Below are 15,319 nucleotides of genomic sequence, written 5' to 3'. Positions count from 1 at the left end.
GGAAGTAGGTAAAAAGTCAATTTGAGAAATTGTTCCAGAACAGTTTCAGCAGGGCTGGGCAGCCCTCCTCAGCCAGGGAACAGGGAGCTTTGTCTAGCTGAGAGCCACACCATGTGCACTGTCCGTGGGAAGCTGGAGGGACAGAGTTTGGGGTGGGTGCCAGCTGGATGCTCCCAGCAGTCCCACTGCTCTCCTGGGAGGGGCCTGGGGCTGCATTGGCATGTCAGACTGAGTCACCCCTGTGGGCTTGTGTCTTACCAAGTGGGGTGCTTTAATGGCCCAATGTTCACTCACAAGACCATGAATTCTTTACTAAAGGATTTGTAAGTTGCCACTTTATCTTTGAGATCCAAAGTTCTGGGATGAAACGTGAATGAAGAACACACATTGCAGGCAAACACCTCTGTCTTTTCCCCCCTGGCAGTTACATCCCCGAGCTGAAGGAGCAGGCAGATGTGAGCTTGTCATCTGCTTGAAGTGAAATCAAAGTGTGACAAAAATGGCTAATTGAGCAGAATGTTTGAACAGCTGCCTGTGAATGGTGGTGATGGCACGTTGGCTCAGCAGAATGAGGCTCCTACCTCAGGTATCCAGCCACCTCACAGTTGGCTTTGAAGCCCTGGTGATGTTCTTGGAGCAGGTGTCATGTCTTTGAAGGGAAGTATCACAGGCTTTGATGGGAGATGAGAAAGATCTTACAGGTCCGCTTAGTGTGTAAAGGAATTGCATTTTAAATGCAAATGTCTTGTTTGTTGTGGAGTTGGAGGGAGCCTGAAGAATTGATTGGCCTTTTAAGTGTCATGCAAACCTATTTTTAGGATTGCTAATACGTGTTTCTCTTGTAACCAGTAAAGGAATCAAAATCTTCTGGCAGTGTGTGTGCAGGGAGTGCTGCACTGCATGTCTGTGGGTATGTGACCAGGTGTCAGTCCTGCTGGCACCTGGGAAGGAGAGCAGCTCAGTGTCTGGGGTGAGACACTGGTGTTTTGCACCCTGAAATGGTCACTGCCCTATTCAAAGTGTCATTTTGGAGCTTTTTCCACTTGGCATCCTGTTTTTGGTGCTAAGGGTGAAAATCATGACAATTTCTGGGTAAAATACAAGCTTAGGGCAACAATCTGACCGGGCCGCCCGGTTTGGGTCTAACCTATGGTTTTACCAACACACATTTGCATGTTTAACATAGAAATGAAACCAAGCTGTTTCTGCCAAAGGAGCTGGTAGTGTGCTGGGGCTGTGCTGGGCCCCCCTGCTCTCAGCAGCAGGCAGCTTGCAGGACCTGCAGACTCCTGCTTCCTCCAGCTCTGATTCCTGTTGCTCACACCGCAGCTTTCGCTCGTTTGCAGTCACGAACAGCGAATCCTTGGCAAATATTTATGTGGCAATTCCCCCTTGGCTCCTAGGAGAGGGAGAAAATAATCGGCTTTCAATCGGTGATATTTCAGCTTGTTGTTTCCTGCAAGTGTAGCTGCTGACCCAAATGTGAACACACAGGACACATATGCTGGGTGTTACTTGCCAGCTAGAGAAAAGACGGGTTTGGAGCACACGAGATGTCACATCCTTTTAGTCAACAGAATCCTGTCCTCTCCACTGCAGTGAATGGCTTCCTTTGTAGCAAACGGTGCATTTTCAGGGTGCTTTATTAAATTGGGTCTATCAACTGTTTTATATCTTCTTTATCTTACTGAGTTTCTCTTCTGTTTGCAGCAAGGGAAGCCCTATGTCTTCGATAGAGTGTTGCCTCCTAATACGACCCAGGAACAAGTTTATAATGCCTGTGCCAAGCAGATTGTTAAAGGTAGGTGTCATCTTCTTTTCTTCCTGCTCTGGGGGAGGTAGAGAGATGTCTCCCTGTCCCCTCAAGTTGTTTGCAGGCAGGATCATAAGTGTTTAGATGTCTGTATGGGAGTTTAGAAATCAGTAATTCCAGGCGTTTCCTTTTTTTAAGGAGTTGTCTGTGTTAAAACCCAAACCAAACAGAAACAAACAAAGAGCTGAAGGAGTTGCAGTAGTTGTTCCTCACTTTCTTCTTGTGTGTGACTGTTATTCCAAATACTTGCTTTTTGTGGTAAGTGATAAGCAACCAAAAGCATGTTCTTCATGCAGAGTCAGACTGCTCAGTAGGGGATAAGTGTGGAATGGCTGTGCTTTGGGTGGAAGGAAAACCATTGAAGGAAAATGTAGAAGGCACTAGTATTGTAGCTGCTTTGCGTTGGCTTGCATTTAAAAATGAGATGAGAACACAAGTGCCTGTTGGATAGCACCCTGTTTGTTTAAAACAAACTTTCAGAAACTGTTCAAGTGCCAAGATTTTAACTTGGGAATCCAACTTTTTTGAGTGCATTTTAACTGCCTGCCATACTTCCCCCACCTCCCAAATCACCCTCAGATCTCCCTCTTGGTTCTGATGCTGGATAGTCCATCCATGGGGGCATTACAAATGCTGCAGCATCTCAGGGGTTATGAGTTCCCTGGGCTTATGTGGCATCCGTGTGCCCTCCCAGATTTGATCCTCAGTTTTTGTTTTTAAATCATTGTGTAGGCAGTGGGAATGCTGTCAGAGTTGTGCTTGCAGGGCAATGCAAGGCTGCTTGTTGAACACAGTGGAGTTGATGTGGCGTGAGAGATTTGGGGTTGCTCAGAGGAATGGGAGCCACTGAAGCAGTGTTGAAGGACTCACTAGCCTTTCAGGTGTGGAGCTGGATCTCCTGAGAGCTTGTCTGTCTGCTGGTGGGCAGAAGTCCCTGGGGTGAGCAGCCCTGCTGCAGACCCTGGGCTCTGTTCTGGAGGAAACTGGTAGGCTCACTTGGGCAGCCTGGAGCAAACCAACAGTCTGGGTGATTAAGGGGGAGGACCAGAAGCTGAACTATTTGAAGTTGGAGGGAGGAAATGAGTCGTAAGACCTCAGTTGCTTCTTCTCAGCAGGGAGCCTAATGATGGTGATTCTGACTTCAGATGGGTAAGCCTTTAATAAAAAATGGTGGCACTGGAGCTGCAGAGCTCAGAAATCATTAGTTCTGGTTGTTGACACACCACTCTACTTTGGGAAGTTTGGGGAGCTGTTTCAATACTACAGTGTTTGCTGTTTGCAGGCTTGCAGAGGGAATTTATATCCCCTTTGGAAGTTGGTTTCCTCCGAGAATGGTGAGAGCAAAAAAATCCTGTTTGACAGCAATTTGGAAGAGCTAATTCAGTGACTAAGTCTTTGTTAGCCAAATGGAAAGGCACATAGTTTCCAAGGTCATGTTTGAAAATAGAATTCAAACATGTTTTTGCATGTGTGTTAACTGGAACCTTCTAGATAACTTGAAAGGCAAGTGTGATGGGGGGAGGGAAGGGTGTAAAAGAGGGAAAAGAGAAATGTGAAGAGAGAAGAGAAAGTGAGGAGAGTGACAGGGAGGGAGAGAAGGTGACTGTAAGATAGGGTAGGAGGTAAGGAGAGCACAGCATCCTGGAGTGATGTTCTTGAGCTCTAGGCTTATTTTTCCTTACATTTAATTTCCAGTTTAAAGCCTCATAAAGTGAAGAATGTGAAATGGACTGGGCTGTTCCTGCTAGACTGAAACAATGTCATTTACTACATAGAAACATGAGCTGAAGGCATTGCAACCTGAAGCACTATTTGCATCTTTGAGACTCTTTCAGGTGGCTTTTCAAGGTTACCATTTGTTATCAGATTTCATTATGCTCCCATGAAATGGCTGGTGGTTTCATTGTGATTAACATTATTACAGAAAATGCCAGCTGGCCTAAGACTCTCCCAGACAATGGTTGTAATAATGATGTTGACAGTAAGAAAGATCTAAATTAGTTGGGCTTTTTTCACTGAAAAAAAATGAGATTAATTTTAAGTGAACTGCTGAAGGACTAAGTCAAAATATTTCACACTCCATGTGTAAGAAACACGAGAAAGAAGGAAGTTTCTAGAGGGGGAGAAGGGATCTTTGTGTTACAGTGATTTTCATGGGGTGGGCACTGGGATGGTGTTTGTTCAAGGTACTCCCAAAGGCACCAGTACCTTTAGTGGAAGTAAATGGGATGTCATCACTGGTGTATGAGCACAGTTAGGGAACTTGGGTTTGCATTTTTTCACCCAAACTAAGAAATGTCACTACGTCTGAAAGAAAACAATAGTGTGTGATTGCCACCACTTCTGCTTTGTTTCCCATTGCTCCCTGTTGCCAGAAAACAGCTGTATCTTCTCAGTCTACACAGATGAATATCCCTATCCAGATTCCTCATCTCCTCTGCAATTACACTGAGAGGAGAATATATAATGGCCCAGGCTATTGCAGAGCACTGGGGCTGTGAGCACATCAGTGCACATGTGAACATCTGCACATCTGTGTGTCCTGGGAGGAGGAGAAAATTGCTTTAGTGATTTTTTTTGGGTGGTAGGATTGCTCTCACTTATTATTATTTCTATTATATCTCACTTATTATCTTTCTATTCTGGTTCCAAGTATGGGCCTCAAATGCTGAGTTGCAGAACTAGGAAGTTAAGAGATGGAAAAGATAAGTATAGAGCTAAAATTTTGCTCCTAGAAATGAGGCTGAAAGGACTTGCTTAAAGCCATTTGGTTTTTCTTCTTCTTGCCATTAGGACTCCTGGAGTTATCAGCAGTCCATCTGAAAGGTCTCCAGCCTGCAGTTGTCCTTGGCCATTTGTTGCAGTGCTCTGCTGGGCACTCCTGCTGGAAAGACTTGCTGGGTCCCTAACCTGAGCGAGTCTGTTTTGTAGCTCCCACTGAAGGGCTGTGGTTTGAGGCCACTGCTGCTGGCCCTGTCACTGCTCCTCAGGAAAAAAGCCATCTGGCAGCACCTGAGAGGCTTCGTGGAGCTGCCTGCCTTTGTGGGGAGGGTAACTGAAAACCACTGTAGAGAGGGCTGGACAAGGAATTAAGAAAAGCACTAAGGCTGTTTTTGTTTCTGATAAGCTGTGTACAAATCCCAACTGATCCTTGGTTGGTCATTTTGTTCATCTAGTTGTTCTCTCCCTCTCCCATACTCTTCAGGTTTGTGCAGGCTGGGGCTGTCAGGAACTGTCTTCTCTCTTCATTCAGCTGACAGATGGTGTATTAACTATCTTAAGGTGCAAAACCTTCCAACACAAATAACCTCTTACTGAGACCACTGACTTTTTAATTGCAGATGATGCAAAGGACTATTTTTTAAGATAGAATAAGGTAATTTTTTGCTAATTAGGAATTACTTACCTATGCATCCTCAAGCAGAATCTATCCTAGCAGACACTGGTGTACATTCTGAGCTATTCACTTACATACCAGTTACCAATCAGGTTATTTTCCCCCTAGGCTGTGTACCAGCCTGGAGCTGACACTGTACATTGCATTTGCCTCTTTTTTTATTTTGTTTAATTCAAACTATTTGAAATACTTCTTTTTAAGTTAACCAAGCTTGCCAAAAGGAGGAAATAGCAGCAGTGACCTCTCAGATTACATGTAACTGTGCTTGGATGCCAGGTGGTATTTTAGAAACAAACAGGAGTTCAACCTGTTTGATCAAGGATTCCTGAGCCTTCTCTACACAATAGAAACAGAGTATTTATGGATGCAGCCTCAAAAGTTAAATATGATTGCTTCCCTCTTGTGCTTGTATGTGTGTTTGATAGGAAAAACATCAACTAAGCTTTTTATTGAAAACAAATATTAAATATAGTTTCATTAAAAGCTGCCTTACCTACAGGCTATTTTGAAATCTGGTGTTCATCTGATTAACTTTTTAAAAGGCAATAATATTTTTGTGTTAGATGACAAGAAATAACCTCCCTTAGGTTGCAGATCCCTGGTGCATCTCTCTCCATCTCCTTGGTGCTGTGCATTGTGTTCCTCCTGCCCTGCCCAAGGTAGCCCCACGGCTGCAAGCTGAGTGGAGCTCTGAGCAGAATTTCTTTGAAAGTCAGGATCATCGAGAGTCTTCAGGAATTTGCTAAGCAGCTCATATTCTCTTGCTCATTTATTTAATGTCTTCCAAAGGCAGTGCTTAGTGTCTGGTCAGGATTTATTGGCAAAAATGGGCTTTGCCCGGGGCGCAGCCGGGGCCGGCAGCGCTGCTCGCTGCCTGTTCTCCCCTGCCTTCAAGCTGCCCTCGTTCTAGCCCTTCTCTTCCACTCAAGTTCATTCTGTGTTGCACTGAAAATCAAGGAGATGTTCCCTTCAGAAAAGAGCGGGTGAATGAATGTGTTGAAATGCCAATAAAATGAAATTTGACCCAGTTTTGAAGCCTGGTGGTGAAACTGCGAATCGAAGGCACGAGCTCAGGATGGGGCTGCATCTGTGGCTGGACATCTGGTTTTCTAGCTGTGCAATTATTATTTAGAATTACTTCTTTTAAACCTTGTTTCCTTGAAGCAAGGAGAAGCAGTGCATCTATTTTTATAAACAGACTCAAGAAACTTACCCAGCAATACTCTGTGCAGGGCTGTACAACCTCCAGCATGGAGCTCCACAGTCTGTCCTCTCCGGCTCTGCCACAATTTAACCAATTACATCCTGTGTTTAATTATCATACAGATTTTTCAAATGGCTTTATTCCAATTCCACCCTTACTCAGTCTTACTCTATAGGAAATACGGGTCTATGTTCTGATTGTCTTGGAAAATCTCTTTCCTTTCTTTTTATCCATTTCTTTTCTTTTGAATCTTCTGTGCTTTTTATCACTATTTTTTTCCACACTTGTTTCTTCCTCAATATTCTGATATTTTTCTAACACCTGATTTAATTGTCCTCCCTATCCCTTCAATGCATGGACATGGGGCTGTGTCTAAGAACCAGCTGGTTTACAACCCTCCTGGATTTCTGGAAGCTACTGTGGACATTAACCACTGCAAAGTTAAAAATGGATTTTTTTTTAACATCTTCATGCAATATCAAATTATTCATTCTGCCTTGAGAGAAGTGTATTTTCAATAAAGCAAATTCCTCTTTGCCTGACTTTCTTCTTGCTTTGCTCTCTTGCTTTGCAGGCAAACTTGGAAATTAATGAGGCCATGAACTGTAGAGGGTGATATAGTAGCAGAAATATACAGTCTGAGTTTGTTTAATTTTTCTCTATCATGCATGAAGGTTTAAATGCAGGCAATTAAGTTTTTCCTTTCCCGTGTTCCATGGATATATTGGATAATATCTAGTGCCCAGAGGTTTATTTTTCCCCCCCCAGGATAGTGAGATGCTAATAATTCTGTAATTCTCTAATTTCGATTTTGTTGTGAATTATTTTAATTTTATTTCTTTCTTTTGCCTAAAGATAGCTAGTTCTGCTGTATCTTTTCCAGTCTTTATTGTGCAAACTATTGTGTAATTGAGCTTCAGCAGTGTGGAAGATTGGTGAAATGATGATAACCCAGCCTTAAGGCATCAATATTCATTTTAATTGTTTGCCTTTTTCTTGCAGATGTTCTTGAAGGCTACAATGGCACAATCTTTGCTTATGGACAGACATCATCAGGAAAAACACACACTATGGAGGTACAGTGCCAAGATTAATCATTCTGGTAGCAGCAGTAGAGTTCCATGTACCAATTACCTGAACAAGCCAGCTCTCTGGAGCACTCAGCTGTGAGTGACACATAAAAAGAGATCTGGCCATGTTTTAGCTTCTATTGCCTGTAGTATTTCTTTCAATGTGGAGTTTTTTCAAGGCATGTTTGCAGATATCTAGCTAAACTAACAAATGCTGAGTGCAAAATGCCAAGTATAGCTTCTTATTTGTCCTAACAGTTTAGGTATGTGTATGTTCTAAAGGATTGGAGTGAGATGTGTTAATCCACAAATGAAAACAGTGATAAGGGTCTGCAGAGTTCTCTTGCATGCAGGATTATGAAAATTCCTGCCTGGGTTATTGGGTTTCTCCTGTGCACTCCTCTTCTGGGAATACCACTCTTGCATGCTGCAGCACGGATGGATGGATTTGAGAATTGGTGCTTTGGAGGAGAAGAGTAACAAATTCTACCAGAATCCAGTGGCTGAACTCCCAAGTCTGTTCATATTTCTGCTACACAAAGTGTCACAGTGTAGTTTTTTTTCCTGTGCTGGTTTTTTTTTTTTTTTCTTTAATGTTTAGGATACGTGTAAGTATTTCTTTCAATGTGGAGTTTTTTCAAGGCATGTTTGCAGATATCTAGCTAAACTAACAAATGCTGAGTGCAAAATGCCAAGTATAGCTTCTTATTTGTCCTAACAGTTTAGGTATGTGTATGTTCTAAAGGATTGGAGTGAGATGTGTTAATCCACAAATGAAAACAGTGATAAGGGTCTGCAGAGTTCTCTTGCATGCAGGATTATGAAAATTCCTGCCTGGGTTATTGGGTTTCTCCTGTGCACTCCTCTTCTGGGAATACCACTCTTGCATGCTGCAGCACGGATGGATGGATTTGAGAATTGGTGCTTTGGAGGAGAAGAGTAACAAATTCTACCAGAATCCAGTGGCTGAACTCCCAAGTCTGTTCATATTTCTGCTACACAAAGTGTCACAGTGTAGTTTTTTTTCCTGTGCTGGTTTTTTTTTTTTTTTCCTTCAACTGTTCAGTTAGGAGACATGTAGATATTTTAGTCTCTTGCTAAAAAGGGAAGATCATCCAAGCATTGAATCCATGTACAGGCTTGTTCCACTACAGTGCAGAACGAGCTTGGTATAGATGTCTGGGAACAATTCAGTTCAAATGTGAACTTAAACAGGAGGTCAACAGCAAAGTTTGGCTAAATGAAATGAATAAGTGAGTGTTCATTTATTTAACAGCATCAGATGGTTTTGCTACACCACTAACACAGGTGACCTACCTAACCTGAAGGTCAAAGGAGAAGGAAAGCAATCTTCTCTGGGGCCAACAGGCCCTGGTGACATTGCTCTTGGATTGCCACAGTTGCTCCTTTCCTGGAGGATGCAGGAACTGATGCCTCACATCTCATTAAGTCTGTCCTTGGGAGGATGGGGGAAATGACTAGCTCAGCCCTCACAGATGGCACAGTGGCTGAGTAATCCACCAGCTCTGAATGTAATTAAATCAAAATGTCTGCAGGGCTTGAGCTGGTGCTTCCACATGGCATAGGGAAGGATCTCTTAAAGCCAATTTATATTCAGAATTACAAGCTGTGATAAAGAAAATGACTGTAGAAAAAAATGGCTGGTTTACTCCTTTAATAAAGGAAGAGCTGTCATTTTAAAGTGGATTCAAATCTATATTCAGTTTTAATCCCCCTGTTAACCTGACATCCTCTTGTAAAATTGCTAAAATATGTTGTGGAAGAAAAAATAGTCTGAAGTTGAAGAAGTAGTAAATCCTCTTGGTAAAGCTGTTATGGAGGATTTTCTGTGAAATGTGAAATGCTCCAGGTTGTTAGTGTTAAGCTTAAACAGGACACAGCAGTATAATGTAGCCAGTGGAGGCTTTCTGACATACATGGGCCTTCCTCTGCTAGATAACACATTTGGCAACCTATGTAGCAGGATATAACCAAAACCTTCTTAAAAATAAAGTCTTTTTGCTCATAAGATTATATTTATGGGCTTTGACCTTGCAATAGCATTTTCAGTAGAGGGTCCCTACAACTTGTACATGTCAACATCTCCTAATAAACCAGCACTCTCTCAAATGTTACACTTCACCAGCTACTGCCTGCCTGCTAGGTGGAAATGTGGAAATTAATGTTCTTATTAAAATGAGAGGCTTTAATGAGCAGAGAACTCTCTATCCTGGTGCTTTGGGGAGTTTACTAACTGCAGTGGCAGCAGCAGTGCCTTTCTCCAAACTTCCTGAGGTTAAATGTGAAGTTTTCTTCATCCTAGGTTGGTGCTTACGAGTTGACTGGCATTTCAGCAGCTTTAGCATAAAGGAAGTTATGGCTAGTAAGGCTGTATTTGAGTATACTAATAAAGGCTGGGAAACCTGGAGAACAGGTCAATGTGACCCACTAGTCACTCACAAGTGTGTAGTATTGAGAAACACGTGCCCATGTATGATTTTCTTCCTATTTGGCTAGAAATGGTTGGTGATTAATAATTGTTAGCAAGTATGGCTCAAATCTGGCTTCCCATGATTTGGATTTGTATGATTGCCCAGTGTATTTTAAAGGAAAAACTTAAGTTTCCTGCCAGTATTTAGAATAAGATGCTTTGTTGTGCAGATACGGGCAGTAATACTTGGACAAAGGTAGATTCAAAAGGTGTATTAGAGCCTCTAGACTCTATGTTCTGATGAAGTCTTATGACTTCTGACTTGTTATGGCATATTTAAGCAGTTTCATAAGACATTTGGAAATAACAATACAGTGCAGGCTGTAGTCAGAAAAGGTTTTTATTGCAAGTTTACATTTTTATTCAGATATCAAGTGGTGTTAGGTTTCCTGTACGTGGCCAGCATTTTCAAAAAGAGGAGCCAACCAGCCAGGGAATGTCTTGTTTTTATTTAAGATTCAGTTCTTGAAAGAACAGAGGAAGGTGGTTGTGCAAATGGCTGTGCAGAGCAGCAGTGTTTGTAAGGCCCAGGTCTCTGGCAGCAGGCCCAGCAACCTCAGGTCGGAATATATTACTCTAATCCTCAAATCCCGACAGCCTGGGTTTCCCTTTAGCTTACTAGCATAGCGGTGAAAGAGAAACAAAACGCTTCCCTGCTACTTCTTCCTGACATGTTTCCAAATACCTGATTTAACTGGGAGAACTGGGCTGTAGTTTGTATGTTTGTATTTGTCTGTCTTCAGTCGAGGGGCGAGGGTGTCCTTAGCGGCAGGACACACGCTTGGCCAGTGGCAGGAGCTGACAGAACAAATAGATGCTCTCTCAGGTGAGGGGTGCTAACATGGCCAGTCCTTCTGCCTCCTTTTCTGGGCACTTCTGTCAAGGCAATTCCCCCCCGAACATCAAGAAGGGCCCACTGGAGGAGGGTGTGTTTGGGCAAGACTTTTTCCTCTCTGGTGCCTGCGCGAGGCTTTCCAAGTTACGGACGGTTTTATGTCTGCAGGGCAAGCTGCATGACCCTCAGCTCATGGGAATCATCCCAAGAATTGCACATGACATCTTTGATCACATCTATTCCATGGATGAAAACCTGGAGTTTCATATAAAGGTAAATGCAGAATGATGTGTTACAAAACGGGCTGGGAGGAAGAAGGTTGAGCGGGATGGGAAACCTGCACCCGTGTGACAGCATCATCCCCCAGGGTTTTTCCCTTCTCCCTTCCCTAACCCCATCACTTCACTAAAGACATTTACTAGAAATAATCCAATACAATAACTGACCTTTCACAGAAAATTTTTTGAGTCTGTTTTCAGCTCAGATTTGCTAGTGCACTGATGGCAGCTCAAACACTATGTGTGGGTTTCTGGAGATGGAGGAGTAAGTCTTGATTTGGACAACTACCATGTTTTTCCACCTCCTTATCATGATTCCAGTCATGTGATCTGTCAGATATTTTTGACTAACCTTTAATTCCTGCTTGTCATCTGATCTCCTGGGGAGCTCTCAGCCACGTTGGGGTCCTTCTGGCAGAGTTGGGGTCAGGGTAGAACTGTCTTCTAAGTGGACGTCAGTAAATTATCCTGTGGATTGCAGGAAAAGTGAGTGCTCCTCTGTGTCATCTTTCCCCTCAAAACACACAAAATATGCAGGTTCTGTCGAGTAGCTGAGCACAGGTAGAGTGTGAAAACACTGTCTCTTCTGCTGTGACCAGGCAATGGTCTCTGAAAACAGAACTCTCCTCCTCTGTCCCTCTTCTGCCTAGAAGTTGGAGAGTGACAAATTAGTGCTGTTTGTATTAAAGCATTTGAAGTATCTCTGGGGGCACACACATATATATGTATTTTTCCCCAAGCTGAGAACCTTTGCACTCATTAACAACCTTCTGGAAGGAATATGTCATTTTAGATGGAGAACCTTCATACAGCAATGCCTGTTTGTGGCTGTGCTCCCTAAGACAGAAGAAGCAGGCAACATAACAAGTACAAATAAACAATCTAAATATTTTAATACATATATTTTAATAAATAAAAATAATATTTAATTATAAACTACTGAGCCCCTTAAGAAGAGACACCTGTGAATTTTCATAGAAATGCCTTCCAGAGCAGTGACACTGATGTCTTTTTTCATCCTCTGTGATGTTTGAAGCTCTCCTGTGGCTCCTAATCTACATGATAGCACTTGGATACCAACAGATGAGGACCCCCTTGTACAAGATGTAGTAAATTCTTGTCCCAGCAGAAGGTGATTACTGTATAAATCATGTTCTGCCAGTACTGGGTTGTTTCAGTGGTTTCCTATCATAGTTGACATTTATGAATATCTTAACAGAAAAGCTGCCTAAGTAGCAGTGAATGAGTGAGTGATTGTACAAGGAGCTGTCACAGAGAGGAATGCTTGTTCTGTCATTGGGAGCAAGAGTTTAACCAAACTGTCACACTCTTAATAACTGAGCCAACACTGAAAATGAATATAATTTTTTCTCTCCCTCTTTAATAGAGACTCATTTAGAACAGGGAGGGGAATTTGAGATCTCCAGTGTGTGTTGGTCCCCAGCAGTTGGGTTAATAGGATGATATAAAGCACATGGGATAAGTCTGGCTGAACCAAATGGATGATATGAGCTGGTCCAGGGGATGGCTTTAAAGGGGGTGTAGGTGAAGGAAATGCACAAAAGCAAAACAGGTCTGTGTTTAACAGCAGTTGTTACATAGGAAGATCAACTCATCAGCCTAAAAAAATAGTTAACATATATTTTCCACATGAGAGGAAATGATACTTGACTAAATAGGTAGAAATTCCTGATATCTAGAATGTAGCCATCTAGGGTTCCAGCTAAATAATCCCTGGATAAAGATGATTTAGGGTATGGTTAGACACTACCTCCCTAAGACACTTCTGTTTGCTTCTGTGAATCAAATACCCTTTTGTTTAGAGTCATTCATAAATCCTCCCTTGCCTTCCTCTTTTTTTTTAGTTCTTATTTGGAAAACAATTCTCTCTCTCTTTGTTACACAAAAAGCTCAGTTTCAGTTTCTTCTTTAGGACTTTGAATCAAGACAGAACTTTTACATAAGCTTCATTTAAAACTTTAACTAAATCTTTTATTGCTTAGGTTTATGTAAGTTGGGTGTTAAACCAGTGCTGGTGATTATCAATGTGCCTCTTACAGCTGTTGAAATCTACCCTCCTTGTGATGCAGCTGCACTGATAGGATGCAACTCAAACTGACCTGATCCTGTGCCATATTTTTGTCCATGTTGCCTATGTGAAGGAAAAAGGATGAAAAGAAGTTTGGTCTGAACTTTTTCTGGTTTACTTTCCTGATGGTCCATTGCTCAATGGAAAAAAAAGATCAATTACTTGTAAATCATTCAAAATGCAAATATGTTCACGTGAAAGATGCAATGCAGGCTGTGTGGGAAGTGGCTTTTATTTTTAGCTTGATGCTTTTTTATTTTGACAGATACAAAGGTTTTAAAATTGCCAAAGTTTAAATCTGTCATGTTTCTGATTACTCAATTAGGTTTCCTACTTTGAGATATACTTGGACAAAATAAGGGACCTACTGGATGGTAAGTTCTGCATTTCTGGTGTCACCAAGTGGTGTTTGGCTTGGTACCCTGCTTTGAATTGATGCTTAAGGGAAAATGGTTGCTTTCTTTGGGAGTATTTAAATTTAAGCTGCATGACTGGGTTTGTGAAAGAGAATTTTGCAGTTTAAGTCATCTGATCTCTGAGTCTTTTGCACCTACCCCTGCAGTGCTACACAGCTTGGTTATAGATCAGTGAGTATAGAGAATTTTACAGGCTTCAAGGCATGTCTGAGCCTCCTTGGCAATGTGCATTTGTAAAGTAAATCTGGAATTTAAAAATGTATGTAATGTTCAGTTGAGGGTTTTTTTTATCAACTTAGAATACATTTGGTTCAACTTATTCCTTGCTTTGCTTCTCTTAGGTAGAGTTTGTTGGGAGTTACCTGTCTCTTTTGCAATCAGTGTGTCTGTATATCTGTGCTGGATCTTAATGAAAGGGGGAATTGTGTGTCTGAAGACAGAGAAACATGCTAATGGTAACACAAAGCCAGAAACACCTATTTGAATTCCAGTCAGTTCTCCTTCCTTTTGAAAGTCTTGCTGTTTATCCTGGTCTGTGTTTTATTTATCCCCGCAATAAACAAAAGCTCTTGTGCCATCAAGTGAACTTTCAAGAATCAGATAGAAGCTTTACAGAACAGGAAACAAGATTCATGTCGCAGAAGCTGAGGGAGTTAATAAGGAGTTGGAAGTGACTGCTGAGCTCGTTTACAAGTGTAATATATTCATGGTATTTGTCTGCTGTGCCTGGAGTTGACACCTTGTTACCCGTGGAATATTCCTAGTGATCTCCATCTTCTTTTCTAGTGTCAAAGACAAACCTCGCTGTACATGAAGATAAAAACAGAGTCCCATATGTTAAGGTACAAGGAGAATTTGATGCTTTTTTTCCCCATGCTTTTTCACATGTGCATCTATTTACACATTTCCATTTGCATCCCAGTGCATGTGCTGAGATGCTTCAATGCGTGTTCAAGTCGTGAATGTTTAAGAAGCGCTGGTGCCTGGACTTAAAGAGTCTCCTGAAATATGAATGGGTTTGAGTCATGTTTCTTTATTTTCTTGACTTTAAAATTTTACGTTTTTGTAGTATGCTGTGAGGTATTCATATTCCTATTTCATGTTGGATGTGAAGAGAACATCTTAAAGAATTGTCTACTGCTTTGTTGGATGTGAAGAGAACATCTTAAAGAATTATATTGTCTACTGCTCTGTTGCATAGACCCAGGGATCTGGCAATACCTTAGGAGAGATTTGTTGGGTGAGGAATTTATTCTGTGACTTCCTTGGCCCTCACTTAAATGTAGTATACTTGTTATGAACATTTCTGTGCTGTAATAACATACATATAGTACTGTTAATTCTCATCCTGGGTAGGGCAAAAGATAAAAAAACAAAAAGATAAAGTAATTCCTTCAGGAATATTGCATGAAGGCAGAGAACAAGGACTATACATCTTGTCTTATAGTTTGAGAGAGGAAAACTAATTTGGGTATGTAATCTGATCCAAATTAGTAACAGGAATATAGACCATATCATTCCATATGTGCTAAGAACAGAAAGTCTCTTCTGCTGCATGTTTGGATTTGACTGAGTCTTTCATCTTGTGAAAGGAAATTGTCTCTGAAGTTGTCCTGTAGGCTCCTCCTGGAAGTCATACAAAGACACATTTTTGGTCCATTGCCTTGCAAATGATCCCGTTGGATGTTGGTGGTTCTTCAAATCATTTTGTTCTTCAGTGCTAAAT

The 15,319-nt window shown here is 41.7% G+C and overlaps 1 protein-coding gene across 1 annotated transcript in view; it reads left to right on the top strand.

The window, feature by feature from the left end:
- The first annotated feature begins 282 nt into the window (after positions 1-282).
- Positions 283-15,319, top strand: part of KIF5C (kinesin family member 5C) — a 46,508-nt gene continuing 31,471 nt past the window's right edge. The window contains exons 1-7 of the mRNA XM_010005596.1: positions 283-323; positions 425-455; positions 1,711-1,801; positions 7,417-7,490; positions 10,979-11,083; positions 13,503-13,551; positions 14,380-14,435. Of these exons, the coding sequence (XP_010003898.1) occupies positions 283-323; positions 425-455; positions 1,711-1,801; positions 7,417-7,490; positions 10,979-11,083; positions 13,503-13,551; positions 14,380-14,435 (447 nt within the window). The remainder of the gene's footprint in view (positions 324-424; positions 456-1,710; positions 1,802-7,416; positions 7,491-10,978; positions 11,084-13,502; positions 13,552-14,379; positions 14,436-15,319) is intronic.

The sequence above is a fragment of the Chaetura pelagica genome, unplaced genomic scaffold (genome assembly GCF_000747805.2).
Source record: "Chaetura pelagica isolate M959 unplaced genomic scaffold, ChaPel_1.0 scaffold689, whole genome shotgun sequence".
Classification (NCBI taxonomy): Eukaryota; Metazoa; Chordata; class Aves; order Apodiformes; family Apodidae; genus Chaetura; species Chaetura pelagica.
This window is presented reverse-complemented; position numbering and strand designations above follow the sequence as displayed.